General features: G+C 40.5%; 1 protein-coding gene across 1 annotated transcript in view; it reads left to right on the top strand.

The window, feature by feature from the left end:
- NUP160 (nucleoporin 160kDa) overlaps positions 1–17,980 on the top strand; it is a 57,964-nt gene that overhangs the window by 6,310 nt on the left and 33,674 nt on the right. Inside the window, exons 4-13 of the mRNA XM_012001467.1 lie at positions 6,779–6,856; positions 7,121–7,218; positions 9,461–9,545; positions 10,801–10,869; positions 12,864–12,947; positions 13,240–13,410; positions 15,175–15,274; positions 15,541–15,706; positions 16,155–16,282; positions 16,360–16,520. Of these exons, the coding sequence (XP_011856857.1) occupies positions 6,779–6,856; positions 7,121–7,218; positions 9,461–9,545; positions 10,801–10,869; positions 12,864–12,947; positions 13,240–13,410; positions 15,175–15,274; positions 15,541–15,706; positions 16,155–16,282; positions 16,360–16,520 (1,140 nt within the window). The remainder of the gene's footprint in view (positions 1–6,778; positions 6,857–7,120; positions 7,219–9,460; positions 9,546–10,800; positions 10,870–12,863; positions 12,948–13,239; positions 13,411–15,174; positions 15,275–15,540; positions 15,707–16,154; positions 16,283–16,359; positions 16,521–17,980) is intronic.

The raw sequence follows: 17,980 nt of genomic DNA, 5'->3' as shown, positions 1-17,980 counted from the left end.
TTTTTTTGAGAGAGAGAGTCTTGCTTTGTTGCTCAGGCTAGAATGCAGTGGCGCGATCTCAGCTTGCTGCAACCTCTGCCTCCCATGTTCAAGCAGTTCACCTGCTGCAGCCTCCCAAGTAGCTGAGATTACAAGTGCATGCCACCATGCCTGGCTAATTTTTTGTATTTTTTTAGTAGAGATGGGGTTTTGCCATGTTGGCCAGGCTGGTCTCTCCTGATCTCAGTTAATCCGCCTGCCTCAGCCTCCCAAAGTGCTGGGATTGCAGGTGTGAGCCACTGCGTCTGGCCCAGATCTCTTTCATTGTCATAATTTTCTCACTGTTATGATTTTTGCAAATGTGGTTTCAATTCCTTTTATGGCTGAATAATTTTCAGTTGTATACCACCATTTATTTATTCATTTGTGTTGGCGTTCTTTCATTTGTGTTGGACATTTTTGTTGTTTCTACCTTTTATCTATTATGAATACTGCTCCTATATACTTGCCGACACTTGTTATTATCTGACTTTTTAATTCTAGACATCCTAGTGGGTATGAAGTATTATCTCATTATGGTTTTTGTTTAAATTTCCTGATAACTAATGATGCCAAGCATCTTTTTAGTGCATATTGGTTATTTGTGTATCTTCCTTGGAGAAATGTTTATTCAGATCATTTGCGTTTTTTGTTGTTGTTGTTGTTGTTGAGATGGAATGTTGCTGTGTTGACCAGGCTGGAGTACAGTGGCGTGATCTCAGCTCACTGCAACCTCCGCCTCCCAGGTTCAAGCGATTCTCCTGCCTCAGCCCCCCAAGTAGTTGGGATTACAGGCTCACGCCATCATGCCCCGCTAATTTTTGTGTTTTTGTAGAGATGGGGTTTCACCATGTTGGCCAGGCTGGTCTTGAACTCCTGACCTCAGGTGATCCACCAGCCTCAACCTCCCAAAGTGCTGGGATTACAGGCATGAGCCACCACACGTGGCTCCCCCGCCTTTTTTTTTAACTTTTGTTTTAGGTTTGAGGGTACATGTGAAGCTTTCTTACATAGGCGAACTCATGTCATGGGGCTTTGTTGTACAGATTATCTCATCACCCAGGAATTAAGCCCGGCACCTAATAGCTATCTTTTCTACTCCTCTCCCTCCTCCCAACCTCCACCCTCAAGTAGACCCTAATGTCTGTTGTTTCCTTCTTCATGCTCATAAGTTCTCATCATTTAGCTCCCATTTATAAGTGAGAACATGTGGTATTTAGTTTTCTGTTCCTGCATTATTTTGCTGAAGATGATGACCTCCACCTCCATCCATGTTTCCACAAAAGACATGATCTCATTCTTTTTTGTGGCTGCATATATTCCGTGATGTATATGTACCACGTTTTATCCAGTCCGTCGTTGATGGGCATTTAGGTTGATTCTATGTCTTTGCTATTGTGAATAGTGCTGTAATGAACATTCACTTGCATTTGTCTTTATGGTAGAATGATTTGTATTCCTTTGGGTTATATACCCAGTAATGGGATTGCTGAGTCTAATGGTAGTTCTGTTTTTAGTTCTTAGGGGAATCACCACACTGCTTTCCACAATGGTTGAAGTAATTTACAGTCCCACCAACATTGTATAAATGTTCCCTTTTCTCTGCAACCTTGCCAGCATCTGTTATTTTTTGACTTTTTAATAGGTATTCTGACTGCTGTGAGATGGTATCTCATTGTGGTTTTGATTTGCATTTCTCTAATGATCAGTGATAGTGAACTTTTTTTCATATGCTTGTTAGCGGCATGCAGCTTCTTTTGAAGTGTCTGTTCATGTCCTTTGCCCACTTTTTAATGAAGTTGTTTGCCTTTCATTTGTAAATTTAAGTTCCTTATAGAGGTTGGAAATCAGACCTTCATCAGATGCATGGTTTGCAAATATTTTCTCCCATTCTGTGGGTTGTCTGTTTACTCTGTTGAAAGTTTCTTTTGCTGTGCAGAATCTTTTAAGTTTAATTAGATCCCACTTGTCAAATTTTGCTTTTGTTGAGATTGCTTTTGGTGTCTTCATCATGAAATCTTTGCCCGTTCGTGTGTTCAGGATGGGATTGCCTACGGTTGTCTTCCAGGGTTTTTATAGCTTTGGGTGTTACATTTAAGTCTTTAATCCATCTTGAGTTGATTTTTGTATATCGTGTAAGGAAGGGATCCAGCTTCAGTCTTCTCATTTGCCCATTTTTTAATTGGTTTATTTGTCTTTTTTGTTATTGAATTGTAAGAATTCTGTAAACAGGCTGGCATGGTGGCTCACGCCTGTAGTCCTAGCACTTTGGAAGGCCAAGGTGGGCAGATCACTTGAGGCCAGGAATTCAAGACCAGCCTGGCCGATATAGTGAAATCCCATCTCTACTGAAATTACAAAACATTAGTTGGGCATGGTGGCCTGTGCTGTAACCCCAGCTACTTGTGAGGCTGAGGCATGAAAATTGTTTGAAACCCGGAGGCCAAGGTTGCAGTGAGCTGGGATCGCGCCATCCAGCCTGGGCAATGGAGCAAGATCCTGTCTCAAAAACAAACAAAAAAAATGGTATTATAAACTTAGTCTTATGGAGTCACCATTGTATATGTGGTCCATATGCCAAAGCGTCATTATATAGTCTGTAACTATATTATTCTGGATCTAAATCTCTAATCAGATTTATGATTTGCAAGTAGTATTTTCTACCATGTGAGCTGTCTTTTCACTTTCTTGATGGTGTCCCATGAAGCACACATTTTTAATTTTGATAAAGTCCATATTATCTGTTTTTTCTTTGGTTGCTTTTGTTCATAGTGCCATAACTTAAGAATCCTTTGCCAAATCTGAGGTCATAATGATTTACTCTTATGTTTTCTTCTCAGAGTTTTATACTTTTAGCTTTTATATCCTAAAGTCCTTTAGGACTTTGATTCATTTTTTAGTTTTTTTTTAATAGTGTGAGGTAAGCATTCAACTTCATTCTTTTGCTTGTAGATACCCAGTTTTCTCAGCACCATTTGTTAAAAAGATAGTACTTAACATGTTGAATAGTCTTGGCACCCTTCTCAAAATCATGTGACCTTAGACACATGGTTTTATTTCTAGACTCTCAATTCTGTTCCATTGATCTATATATCTGACCTTGTGCCAGTACCACACTGTCTTGATTACTCTTGCTTTGTAGGAAATTTTGACACCAGAAAGTATGAGCCCTCTTACTTTGTCCTTCTTTTTCAAGATTGTTTTGTCTGTTCTGGGTCCCATTTAATTCCATATGAGTTTTAGAATCAGCTTGTCAGTTTCTACAAAAGAGTCAGCTGAGATTCTGATAAAAATTGTGTTGCCTCTATAGATGATATTATAAAATATTGCCATCTTAGCAATATTAAGTCTTCTGATCCATGAACATGGGATGCTTTAGTTTTCAGAATATAAGTTTTATGCTTTTGTTCAGTTTCGTCTTAAATATTTGATTCTTTTTGATGCTATTGTAAATAAAATTTTCTTGATACTATTACAATTGAAATTATTTTCTTAATTTCATTTTCAGAGTGCTCACTGAAAGTTTATAGAAATACAGTTGATTTTTGTATATTCATAATTGTATCTTGCAAACTTGCTGAACTCATTTATTAGTTCTGATAGATTTTATAGTGGATTCCTTAGGATTTTCTTTATACAAGATAATGTCATTTGCAACTAAACTTTTGATTACAATGGCTCACACCTGTAATCCCAGCATTTTGGGAGGCCGAGGTGGGCGGATTGTTTGAGCTCAGGAGTTCCAGACCAGCCTGGGCAACATGGCGAAACCCTGTCTCTACAAAATAGCAAAAATTAGCTGAGCGTGGTAACTCGTTCCTATAGTCCCAGCTACTTGAGGGGCTGAGATGGGAGGATCACTTGAGCCTGAAAGGTTGAGGCTGCAGTGTTCCTGATTGCCTCACTGCATTTCAACCTGGGCAACAGAGCAGAACCCTGTCTCACAAAAAAGTTAGTTTTATTACTTCCTTGCTAATCTAGATGCGTTTTCTTTCTTTTCGTTTCTTTTCCTTCTTTCTTGTGGGGTTTTAAAAAATTTTTTTGGATGGAGGTGGGTGGTAATTGTCTTGGCTAGATCCTCCAGTACAGTGTTGAATAGAAGTGGCAAGAACCTACGTCTTTTTTTTTTTTTTGAAACAGAGTTTCACTCTGTCACTCAGGCTGGAGCACAGTGGTGCACTCTCAGCTCATTGCAACCTCCTGGTTCAAGCGATTCTCCCACCTCAGCCTTCTGAGTAGAGTTGCTGGTACTATGGGCGTGTGCCACCACGCCAGCTAATTTGTGTATTGTTTTTTGGTAGAGATGAGGTTTCACCATGTTGGCCATGCTGTGCATCTTTACCTCATTCCTGATTTTTATTGCTAAGGGAGAAGTTATCAGTGTTTCATCATTAAGTATAATGTTAGCTGGTAATTTTTCTTTTTTTCATCGTGATGCAACAGTAATCTGTGAATTTTTTTTTGAGACAGTGTCTCACTGTCACCCAAGTTGGAGTGCAGTGGCGCGATCTCAGCTCACTGCAACCTCCACCTCTCAGGCTCAAGCAATCCTCCTACCTCAGCCTCCCAAGTAGCTGGGACCACAGGCGTGTGCCACCATGCATGTTTAATTTTTTTGTATTTTTGATAGAGACGGGGTCTCACCATGTTGCCTGGTCTCAAACTCCTGAGCTCAAGGAATCCACCCACCTCAGCCTCCCAACGTGCTGGGATTACAGGTGTGAACCACAGTGCCCAGCCTGAATTTTTAATAAGTGCCCTTTATGTCATGTTGAGGAGCTTCCCCTTTACTCCTAGTTTCTTGAGTGTTTTTCTCTTGAAAGGGTGTCAGTTTGGTCCCACTGCCTTGATTTATATTAAGACACCAGTAATTTTACCCGCCATTGGTTTTGCATCATTGATGCAAATATCAACAAAATGAAACGGCAAATGATGTAGTATTATGCAAAGGGTTTGGGGTCGGGTGCAGTGGCTCCCACCTGTAATCCCAGCACTTTGGGAGGCCAAGGAGGGCAGATCACCTGAGGTCAGGAGTTTGAGACCAGCCTGGCCAACATGGTGAAACCCCGACTGTACTAAAAATACAAAAATTAGCCAAGCATGGTGGTGGGCATCATTAATCCCAGCTACTCGGGAGAATGATGCAGGAGAATTGCTTGAACCCAGGAGGCAGATGTTGCACTGAGTGGAGATTGTGCCATAGCACTCCAGCCTGAATGACAGTCTTTAAAAAAAAAAAAAAAGCCCCGGGCGCAGTGGCTCATGCCTGTAATCCCAGCACTTTGGGAGGCCGAGGTGGGCGGATCATGAGGTCAGGAGATCGAGACCATCCTGGCTAACACAGTGAAACCCCGTCTCTACTAAAAAATACAAAACATTAGCCGGGCGCGGTGGTGGGCGCCTGTAGTCTCAGCTGCTCGGGAGGCTGAGGCAGGAGAATGGCGTGAACCCGGGAGGCGGAGCTTGCAGTGAGCCGAGATCGTGCCACTGCACTCCAGCCTGGGTGACAGAGCCAGACTCCGTCTCAAAAAAAAAAAAAAAAAAAAAGAGAAAGGGTTTTTACCTCACTGACCCCCTGAAATGGTCTCAGGGACCTTTAGGAATCTGTGAACCACATTTTGAGAACCACTGCTCTAAAGGTCAGATCTGGAATGAATGTAGTAGTTCAGGAGTGTGTCAAATTGAGCAGAGCTATTACTTCCTTTGTTTTGAGTATTATGATTCTTCATTGAAGCCTAAAATCAGAATAACTTTTTTGACAGCTATGTAACACTGTTAGCCTATTCAGATTATAGTGAACTCGTAGTATTTTATTTCTTTTTTCTTCACAAGAACTCATCTTCAGCTGGGCCTGATGGTGCACATGTATAGTTCCAGCTACTCAGGGGGCTGATGCAGGAAGATCATTTGAGTTCAGGAATTTAAGACCAGCCTGGACTGTTGGGTTTTTGTTTGTTTGTTTGTTTGTTTGTCTGTTTAATGCTGTTTGAGACCTGCTAAATTGATTTCATGTCCCATGAATGGATTGAGATTTGTAGGTTGTAAAACACAGGTTCAGGCTAGAATGGATATAAGCACTACATATTTTTTTCATAATTCATACACTATTTTTCTCAAAAGGGAATTTTGCTACTTTTTTTTCTTTAATACTTCTCTGTGAACAGCTGCATATAAGTAAAGGGTCATCATCACTCTTAACAATTTACAGTAAATTTTCTTTATAAAAACAGTTAATTTAGGCTGGGCTTCGTGGCTCACGCCTGTAATCCTAGCACTTTAGGAGGCCAGGGTGGGCAGATCACCTGAGGTCTGGAGTTCGAGACCAACCTGGCCAACATGATAAAACCCTGTCTTCTACTAAAAATACAAAAATTAGGCTGCATGGCTCACACCTGTAATCTCAACACTTTGGGAGGCCGAGGCGGGTGGATCACTTGAGGTCAGGAGTTTGAGACCAGCCTGGCCAACACGGTGAAACCCCGTCTCTACTAACAATATAAAAATTAGCCATTCATGGTGGCGGGCACCTGTAATCCCAGCTATTCGGGAGGCTGAGGCAGGAGAATAGCTTGAACCTGGGAGGCGGAGGTTGCAGTGAGCCAAGATCATGCCATTGTACTCCCGCCTGGGGTACAGAGCAAGATTCCATTTAAAAAAAAAAAATTTTTTTTTAAAGGTTTCTGAATGCTAATAGCCCTTGCTTCGAAAAGTAACATGTTGTTTATTTCAGGTAATAAATGATTATCTTGTGTTTTAACAGTTCTGCGTTTTCCAGTTGGTGAGCACTGAGAGTAACCGCTATAGTCTAGATCACATTTCTTCACTGTTCACTTCTCAGGTAGGTTGATTCATCCTTTGCATATCACATAAGTACAAGAAAAAGAAGTATTGGCTAACTCTGTTATGGTGTAATGGGATTGTAGTCTTAAAATGGAATAATTTCATGATGTATGAAACAAAATTTCATTTAGACTTTACCAAATTCATGTGGTACCATGTTTGGTTTTCATGCATTTACCTCTCCTGCAGATGAAAAAGTAAGTCACCGTGAACTACTACTTTCTTTCTTATTTTATCCCTTTTTTCCCACATTTCCTCCTAGGAGACACTGATTGACTTTGCCTTAACTTCCACGGATATCTGGGCCCTGTGGCATGATGCTGAGAACCAAACAGTTGTGAAATACATCAACTTTGAACAGTATGGGTCACTTAATTCTGTCGTCCTACCTCACCCCAAGCAATTTCATGCTAAGAAAACAAGAGAGGCCGGGCACGGTGTCTCACGCCTGTAATCCTAACACTTTGAGAGGCCGAGGCAGGCAAATCAGTTAAGCTCAGGAGTTCAAGACCAGGCTGGGCAACATGGTGAAGCCCCGTCTCTACTAAAAACACAAAAAATTAGTTGGGCGTGGTGGCAGGTGCCTGTAATCCCAGCTACTCAGGAGGCGAGGCTGTGGCATGAGAATTGCTTGAACCTAGGAGGCAGAGATTGCAGTGAGCCAACATCGCTCCACTGTACTGCAGCCTGGGCGACAGAGTAAGACTGTCTCAAAAAAAAAAAGATGAGAGCTTTTTATGTAGAATGAAGTCAAGGGTTTTCATTTGGATAATTCAGCCCTGGGTTTTCCTCTTGTTACTGTCTTCCTGAAATACCTCTTGTGCATTTTGTGTTGTTTTTTACATTTTTGTTTTAGGACAAAATGAGATTTTTTGGGATTGGACTAAGATAAAATGCCATATTTCTTGGGAGAGATAGCACATATCCAAAATACCTCTAATCTGGGAGTTTTCTTTGTTTCTAAGCAAAGACTATTCCTGATTCCTGCAGCTACGTTAGGACACTATAGCCTTTGTGTTTTCAATTTTCTCATCATGAGATGAGAAATAGATTGGACAAGTGCAGTGCTTCTCACTGCACTTTAAAACAGGGCCGGGCACAGCGACTCATACCTGTAATCCAAGCACTTTGTGAGGCTAAGGTGGGAGGATTGCCTGAGGCCATGGTTCAAGACCTGTCCAGGCAACATAGCAAGACCATGTCTCTATAAAAAATAGCGGCTGGGTGCGGTGGATCATCCCTGTAATCCCGGCACTTTGGAAGGCCGAAGTGGGCAGATCACGAGGTTGGAAGTTTGAGACCAGCCTGGCCAACATGATGAAACCCCGTCTCTACTAAAAATACAAAAATTAGCCGGGCATGGTGGCATGTGCCTATAATCCCAGCTATTCAGGAGGCTGAGGGAGGAGAATCTCTTGAACCCAGGAGACGGAGGTTGCAGTGAGCCAAGGTTGTGCCATTCACTCCAGCCTGGGCAACAAAGCAAGACTCCATCTCAAAAATAAATAAATAAATAAAAATAAATAAACTAGCCAGGTGTGGTGGCACGTTGCACCTTAGACTGAGGCAGGAGGATTGTTTGAGCCTCAGAGTTCAGGCTTCAGTGAGCTATGAATGTGTACTTTTTTTTTATGTTTATGAAATTATAACACAATTTAATGTTGATTATATCTAATATTAGATATATTTGGTATCTAATATTTTTTAATGTACATGATATTAGTTTGCAAACTTTAGGTAGTTAAAAATACATTTCACAAAACAATTTTTGGCTGGTCCCATGATAATGGATTGTCAGAACTTTACGTTAGTGTCACTAAAGTTGGTATACAGCCCTCCACTGCTAAATTTGACTGGCAAAAAATAAAAAACAAACCCTTTTGAAGCAAACACTTGTCTAACCCCTGAAACACCTGTAGAGGATCCCTTGGGACAGAGCTTGAGGACCACTGAACTAATTGAACCCTCTGGGTCCCTGATAACCCTAGAGCCTAAGGTAGAATTCTGGGAATGATTGCCCCCCGCCGGTTGACCTCAAGCCATACCTCAGAAGATAAAAAATACTCCTTATAGATGGCGTTTGAGCAAAGTAGTCAGAAAACACAGGCTGCAGAGTTGGAGCAGGGTTGGAATCCTAGTTGTGCAACTTACCAACTGTGATAAACCCTCAGCCTCACTCTCTATATCTGTGAAATGGGAGTACTATATCCTTGAAAGAATTGTAAGGCATACATGAATAATGTCTAAAACTGGATCTAGTGTAATACCTAGCAAATAGTAAATGCAGAATAAAAGTTAACTAGTCTTTGTATTTGATGTCTTAGTGTTAAAATGACATTAAAGATTATAGGCTTGGCATCTGAGACAATGAGTTTCAATTTTAGGAAGGTACTTATTAAAACTTGGTAAGAAAACTTGTATAAAAACTAGGCTCTGCTAAAAATGTTTCTTATTAAAAAAAAAAGAAAATGTTTTTAATAGAATGAAGCAGTCATTGCAGGGGTTCCGTGATGGGGTCCTCCCTGCCCAGATACTGCCAACAGCATGCATTTCATTTTTAGTGATCATTTCTATATAAACTGGTGGACTTTTTTGTCTCTAGTAATGTTGCAGGTCAGTGGAATCCAGTTTTTATGCAGCCTCTGCCAGAGGAAGAGATTGTCATCAGAGATGATCAAGACCCCAGAGTAAGTAAATGCTCAAATGTTATATAAGGGAATGATTTACCTTGATCTGTTTGTTTGTTTGTTTGTTTTGAGACAGAATCTCACTCTGTGGCCCAGGCTGGAGTGCAGTGGCATGATCTCGGCTCACTGCAACCTTCACCTCCCAGGTTCAAGCAATTGTGCCTCAGCCTCCCGAGTAGCTGGGACTACAGTCACGCACCACCACACCCAGCTAATTTTTGTACTTTTGTAGAAACGGGGTTTCACCATGTTGGCCAGGCTGGTCTCGAACTCCTGACCTCAGGTGATCCGCCCACCTCAGCGTCCCAAAGTGCTGGGATTACAGGCGTGAGCCACTGTGCCCGGCCAAATCTCCACATGTTTAAGGGACACCCTCAGGATAAATAAAAAAGTTTCCAGTTGATGCCTTAGTGTTAAAATGATGTTAAAGATTATGGGCTTGGGATCTGAAACAATGACTATTTGCAGGAGTAAAAACTATACTTTAAAAATCTTAAATGGAATTTTCATTTACTACATTTTTAATCCCAAGAGTTTGTTGGTGGTAGTTATTTATTGTTCCAGTTAACTACTGGCACTTGGCTTTATATGCTGATTACTAAAATTCTTATTTTTCTCCTTCATTTCGGTCATTTTATCATCTATCAAAAGCTCAGTAGAAGGAAGGAAACTTGAATGACTGTTAGTGAGAATTACTACTTGGGGGCAAATCTAGTTTAGGAGAGTTGGCCAAAATCATTAGGCAGTATGAGATTTTTCCATGTTCTCTCTACTTCATTTCCCTACTTGTGAGAGTTTATTGCTGTTTGTTTTGTTTGCATATAATACCTATTATTACTGGTTCCATTTCTTTTACATGTGGGTCATAAAATGAATACTATAGATGGTGTAGAAACCAGCTTCATTTACTTGTTCTCTTACCAATGTATATCACCAATAAACTAGATTTGCTTCTTCTATTTAAGATTGGCATTTGACAAAGCTTGTTTTCTGCTGAAACCCAATGAAGCTCTCTGTGAGGAACACACCATTTTAAGTATAGTACCTCTAGTTGACTCAAAGACATTGCAGTCTTCACTTTCAGGGTGAAAACATGGAACTGCATTACTGTTATTGCCCACATATAGAAGGGCAAAATGGCAATGTTCATATAGTAGAAACTCAAACTTTGGTGTTACGCGTGAATTTGGTGTTATGTGGTGACTTCCACATTTTGTTTAGGACGATAGTAACTTTTGTTTTAATGTTCTAACAGGAGATGTATCTGCAAAGTCTTTTTACACCAGGACAATTCACAAATGAAGCTTTATGTAAGGCTTTACAGGTCAGTAAAAACATATATACTGTTTATTTAAGACTATTTCTTATTTTATTATGTATTATATAATTAATAATTACTACTAAGTTTTTGCATATGTTAAACACTGAGTGTACTTCTGTATTTCTACATATGTGTGTTTGTAAATACTTTTATAATTTTTTTAATGTTCTTTCCATTAAATATAATATTCCTGGTGGAGAGGTCAGTGGGGGACCACTTTCCCAATAATCCCAGCATGACACATGCTGGAGTTAAAAAGAGAAACCTCTACCTACAGTATTGTAAAAAGATACCATACTACACTGCATACTTAAAGTGCTTTTTTGTTTAGTTTTGGTTATACTGTTCTAACCTTTTTATTAGGACAGTGAAGGTCTGACTTGGTTCAAATTCAAGAAACTCTTGGCCGGGCGTGGTGGCTCACGCCTGTAATCCCAGCACTTTGGGAGGCCGAGGCAGGTGGATCACGAGGTCAAGAGATCAAGACTATCCTGGCTAACATGGTGAAACCCCATCTCTACTAAAAATACAAAAATTAGCCGGGCGTGGTGGCGCGTGCCTGTAGTCCCAGCTACTCAGGAGGCTGAGGCAGGAGAATCTCTTGAACCCAGGAGGCAGAGGTTGCAGTGAGCTGAGATTGCACCACTACACTCCAGCCTGGTGGCAGAGTGAGACTCCGTCTCAAAAACAAAAAAGAAAAAGGCTTTTAGCTTCAAATTCATAGTATAAGAGAAGCCCAGTGCTTTACAAAAAGATTCTTTGGCCAACAGTGGTGACTCACACCTATAATCCCAAAACCTTGGGAGACTGAAGCAGGAAGATACACTTGAGCCCAGGAGTTTGAGAGCAGCCTGGGCAACAGAGGGAGACCCCATCTCTGAAAAAAAAAGAAAAATAGCCAGGTGGTATGCACCAGTGGTCCCAGCTACTCAGGAGCCCTAGGTTGGAGGACAGCTTTAGCCTAGGAGGTAGAGGGTGTGGTGAGCCTTGATCATGCCACTGCATTCCAGCCTGGGAAACAGAGTGAGACCCTGTCTTTAAGAAAAAAAAAAACAGAAAGGGTTTTTTAAGGTTACGCAGGCTTCTGGCCAGATGCAGTGGCTCATACCTGTAATCTCAGCACTTTGGAAGGCCAAGGGGGTGATTTGCTTGAGCTCAGGAGTTCAAGACCAGCCTGGGTAACATGGCAAGATTCCCATCTCTTTTAAAACAACAAAAAAGTTATATAGACTTTTTTTTTTTTTTTCTTTGAGGCAGAGTCTTGCTCTGTTGCCCAGGCTGGAGTATAGTGGCACGATCTTGGTTCACTGCAACCTCCACCTCCTGGGTTCAAGTGATTTTCCTGCCTCAGCCTCTCGAGTAGCTGGGACTACAGACACATGCCACCACACCCCACTAATTTTTGTAGTTTTTAGTAGATACAAGGTTTCGTCATATTGGCCAGGCTTGTCTCGAACTCCTGGCCTCAGATGACCCACCCGCCTTAGCCTCCAAAAGGGCTGGGATGACAGGCATGAGCCACTGCACCCAGCCTGCATAGGCTTCTTTAAATTACTACTTAGCTTCATGGATGGATTTAAAATACAATAACTCATATAATTGAAAGTTATATTAGAATCTTCTAGTCTGACCTCCCACATGAAACAGAAATGCCTTCTGAGGCTTTTGTGATAGTTAATTCAGCGTTTAATTGTCTCTACCTCCACTGACCACTGTCTCACTACCTCTTGTGGGAGTTATTATTCCCAAAGTGTATCATTGAAAAGGAAGCCTCTCTTCTATAAATCAACCCTTCAGGTATTTTAAGAATCTTTCCAGGTCATCTTTCTCCAGACTAAATACGCCCAGTTTCTTAACTTTCTCTCAGGTGATGTGTGTTCCACGTATGCCAGATCTCTATGATATAGTTTTACATTGCCTCCATGTCTTCTAAACTGAAATATTTTTCATTCAGTTTTGGCTATTATATAGAAGTCTAAAATGTCTTTTAATGTTAGATTTTCTGCCGAGGAACTGAGAGGAATTTGGATCTTTCCTGGAGTGAACTGAAGAAGGAAGTTACTTTAGCTGTTGAAAATGAGGTGAGGTTTGGGTAGAGAAAGAGTAAGAATTCCTTCCATCTTGATATAGGGCAGATTGGCACTGAGGAATTATTGGAATTCTTCACTTGACCTTGTTCGTTGGAAGTACAAATGTTTTAAACCTTTTAACTAGAGAATCAGATATGCATTTGCATATTCTATGGCCTTTTATACGTAAGGAATATCCATTTGGCTGTAGCTTAGTATAATGATATTGGACAATTATATTTTTTGTGGACAAAGATCCTAAATGGCATCAAAAGTTTAATTTCTTTCATTTCTTCTTTGCCAGCTTCAAGGAAGTGTAACAGAGTATGAATTCTCCCAGGAGGAGTTTCGAAATTTACAACAAGAATTCTGGTGCAAGTTCTATGCCTGTTGTCTTCAGTATCAAGAAGCCCTCTCTCATCCTCTTGCCCTACATTTGAATCCACACACAAACATGGTGTGCCTGCTGAAAAAAGTAAGCGAACTGAAGCATGGAGAAGACCTTCTTGAGACAGTTCAGTGGCTGTTATAATAAAATGCCTTCAGAAAACAAAAAGTTCAGTGGGTCTTGCCGAGTGTTAGTCTGCCGAATGTTGCGGTTAGCCTTTACGACTTTGCGTTTGTATTTTTTCCCCTAAAATTGTGATTCATTCATTTAAATAGTTTTCTGTGTTATTATCTGTACTTTTTTTGTATTTTATTGTATTTATTTTCTTTTTTTTTTTGAGTTGGAGTCTTGCTGTGTCTCCCAGGCTGGAGTGCAGTGGCATGATCTCAGCTCACTGCAACCTCTGCATCCAGGGTTCAAGCAGTTCTCCTGTCTCAGCCTCCTGAGTAGCTGGACTACAGGTGCACGCCATCATGCCCAACTAATTTTTGTATTTTTAGTAGAGACGAGGTTTCACCATATTGGTCAGGCTGGTCTTGAACTCCTGACCTTAGGTGATTCACCTGCCTCAGCCTCCCAAAGTGTTGGGATTACAAGTGTGAGCCACCACACCTGGCCTATTTACTTTTTATATTGAAGTAATTTCCAACTTAAGGTAGCAGTTGCAAGAGTAGCAAAAAGAATTCCTGTATGCACTTCACCTGGATTCATCATTTGTTAACTTCCATTTGCTTTTCTTCTTTCTCTAAACATAGTTTTTCCTGAACTGCTGAAAAGTTAGTTGTAGATATCATGCTCCTTTATCCTTAAATATCCTTAAATATTTCAGCATGTATCTAAGAACATGGATATTAAATAACCACAGCCCAATTTAAAAATCAGGTTATTTGATATTGACATAATATTATACAGTTTATATTCAAATTTTGCCAAATATAATATATATATAGTTTATATTCAGATTTTGCCAATTGTGCCCATAATTTTTTTTCCTGATCCAGAATCCAATTTTTTTGTTTTTGTTTTTGAGAGGAGTCTTCTCTGTCTCCCAGACTAGAGTCCAGTGGTGCAATCTCTGCTTACTGCAACCTCCGCCTCCTAAGTTCAGGCGATTCTCCTGCCTAGCCTCCAGAGTATCTGGGATTACAGGCATGCGCCACCACGCCTGGCCAATTTTGTATTTTTAGTGGAGATGGAGTTTCGCCATGTTGGCCAGGCTGGTCTCAAACTCCTGGCCTCAGGTGATCCGCCCGTCTTGGCCTCCAAAAGCCCAGGATCCAATTTAATATATATATATTTAGTTACTGTGTCTCTTTTGCTTAACCTCAAACTGTTATCTGCGTTTGTCTTTCATGAGAATGACATTATTTGAAGACTATGCTTGTTTTTTGTTTTTTGTGGTTTTTTTTGTTTTTTTTTTTTTTGAGGCAGGATCTCGCTGTGTCACCCAGGCTGGAGTACAGTGGCACTCTTAAGGCTCGCTGCAGCCTCAACCTCCCAGGCTCAAGTGATCCTCCCACCTCAGCTTCCCTAGTAGCTAGAACTAAGGCTGCCTGCCACCACACTTGGCTAATTTTTTTTTTTTTTTTTTTAAGAGATGGGGTTTCATCATGATATCCAGGCTGGTCTTGAACTTCTGGGGTCAAGTGATCCTCCCACCTCAGCCTCCCAAACTGCTGGGATCACAGGTGTGAGCCACTGTGCCCTGCCAAGACTACACCTATTGTTTTATAGAGTGTATTGCAACTTGGGTTTGTCTCGTGTTTCCTCATGATAAGATGCACATCTCAATTATTTTATACCTTTAAACTTTTACTGAAAAAAATGTAACTGGAAAATTTGTTTTCCCAGGGGTACCTGTCTTTCCTTATTCCCTCCTCCTTAGTGGATCATTTATATCTCCTGCCTTATGAGAACCTTTTGACAGAAGATGAGACAACCATATCTGATGGTAATAGTAATTGTTATGTCCATATTTAATCCCCTTCCTACATAAACCCTATGCTTCGTTTCACATGGATACAAAAAATATTGATTGCCACGCCTGTCTTGGTCACTTTACCACACCACAAATATTTTAATGAACACTTAAGAGACCAAAGCATCTCTGAGACCTCAGATAGATATCTTGTCATTTAATTATTAACATTTTAATGTAGTATCAATCAATAGATAGTCATTGGCCTAAGACATAAATTAACTTTCTCTTATTTGTAGATGTGGATATCGCTCGGGATGTCATATGTCTTATAAAATGCCTCCGGCTGATTGGAGAGTCAGTAACTATGGATATGTCAGTTATTATGGAAATGAGTTGTTATAACCTACAGTCTCCGGAAAAGGCTGCAGAGCAGATTCTGGAAGATTTGATCACTATTGATGTGTAAGGAGAATTAGGGTAAAGTGCATTTCCTAATGGAAATTCAGCATTTTTAGCTGCGAAGTTGGGATTTTAATGTATGTTCCAGAGTGTACAAAGTAGTAGCTTAAAGTCAAACTGATGTGCCATGATTCTAAATACATATTCTACTTTTAACAGAAAATTTAACACATGACTTCAAGTCTGGAAATAGACTTGTAAAATATGCTTTAACAATTAGCTAAAAATTCTAAAAAACAAAAGTATTCTTCTCACATTTGTTTTGTGTGTTGTTCATGAAAAACTGAGAGAAAATTTGCTATGTAGAGGGACTGTATCTTGTATGCCAGAGTGATTGTCTTCATTCGTTTATCTGGTTCTCTTGTTTCATAATGTATTTAGCTTATAGGACATATAGAACTTGTCTTACGTATTCTCGGTAGTAATAAGAGTTTTGTAATTGTCCTTATAGAGAAAATGTAATGGAGGATATTTGTAGTAAACTGCAAGAGATTAGGAACCCAATCCATGCAATTGGACTGCTTATACGGGAAATGGATTATGAAACAGAAGTGGAAATGGAAAAGGGATTCAATCCAGGTAAATGACAGAACAACAAATGTGCCTCTTTGATTAAAACAATGATGCATTCAACTCCACTTTTCTTCTTTTTACAGCTCAGCCTTTGAATATTAGAATGAATCTTTCCCAGCTCTATGGTAGTAGCACAGCAGGATATATTGTGTGCAGAGGTGTGCATAAAATCGCCAGTACTCGTTTCCTGATCTGCCGAGATCTTTTGATCTTACAGCAGCTGTTAATGAGGCTTGGAGATGCTGTAAGTACTGCTTGAGGGAAAACTTGTAAAATCTAAAACCTAGTATAAGCCTACAAGCACTTAGGAGCAAAATGGCAGCCCTACTAGCACAGATACTTTTGTCTTGGTTCACTGCTTTAGTCCCCCAAGCTTGGCCTTATGAGGTGCTCTATCGATATTTTTGAATTAAGAATGAATAAGCATTGTAATCCTTGTGCGATTATAGATTAAGAGCATGTATGGAGGGGCTTGTGGGGAGGGAGAACATCAGGAAGAATAGCTTATGGATCCTGGGCCTAATACTTAGGTGATGGGTTGATGTGCAGCAAACTGTCATGGCACACGTTTACCTACGTGACAAACCTGCACATCCTGCACGTGTACCCTGGAACTTAAGAGTTGATTAAAAGAAACATATATGAAGCAGATTGCTTTACTCTTAACCTTTGTATGTGTAGTAGTGGAAAATTATCCCAGGTTGGCTCTCCCAAAATGTAGTTTTATTAGTAACTATGAATGTGGTAAGAGTATCCTTTAGTATGGAGGAAGAAAAAGAAAACTCTTTTTTTTTCCTCTCTCTCTTTTTTTTTTTGAGACAGTCTTTCTTTGTCGCCCAGGCTGGAGTGCGGTGGCCTTATCTCAGCTCAAGCAATTCTCCTGCCTCAGCTTCCTGAGTAGCTGGGATTACAGGTGTGTGCCACTGCACCCGGCTAATTTTTGTATTTTTAGTAGGAACGGGGTTTTGCCATTTTGGCCAGGCTGGTCTTGAACTCCTGACCTCAGGTGATCCACCCACCTCGGCCTCCCAAAGTGCTGGGATTACAGGCGTGAGCCACCTCACCTGGCCTAAGAACTCTCTACAGTGCAAGGCTTACCCTAAACACAGTTTTGAGATGCAAGTTTATCTTTGTGGTCCTCCTAACTCCATTCTGTGCTTTCTTTTTCATTCTGTTCTTCTTAGACCACCAGACTCTTGTTACTAATATATAGTCCTAATCACCCACCCTACTGAATGTCCCATGCTAAGAAATTATTTTTCTGCCCACAGTCAGACGTCCTATTTTTTTTCTAAGTCAGTAATATCATTTGAGCCTATCAAGGAAGCAGTCTAGTTAAACCAATTCATATTAATGTGTAAATAGCCAAAAGTCCTTTGGGGCTCCCATTTTAATTCTGACTTAAAATGTATAAATATACTTATATAAGTATATAAGTATATAAATATACTTATACATTTTAAGTCAGAATGTATTAATTCAGGCCGGGCACAGTGGCTGACACCTGTAATCCTAGCACTTTGGGAGGCTAAGGTGGGCAGATCACTCGAGGCCAGGAGTTCGAGACCAGCCTGGCCAACATGGCAAATCTCCATCTCTATTAAAACAAAAAGGCCGGGCGCGGTGGCTCAAGCCTGTAATCCCAGCACTTTGGGAGGCCGAGATGGGCGGATCACGAGGTCAGGAGATCGAGACCATCCTGGC

This window comes from Mandrillus leucophaeus, unplaced genomic scaffold (assembly GCF_000951045.1).
Source record: "Mandrillus leucophaeus isolate KB7577 unplaced genomic scaffold, Mleu.le_1.0 Scaffold66, whole genome shotgun sequence".
Classification (NCBI taxonomy): Eukaryota; Metazoa; Chordata; class Mammalia; order Primates; family Cercopithecidae; genus Mandrillus; species Mandrillus leucophaeus.
The sequence above is the reverse complement of the archived record's forward strand: the minus strand, read 5'-3'. Positions and strand labels throughout refer to the sequence as shown.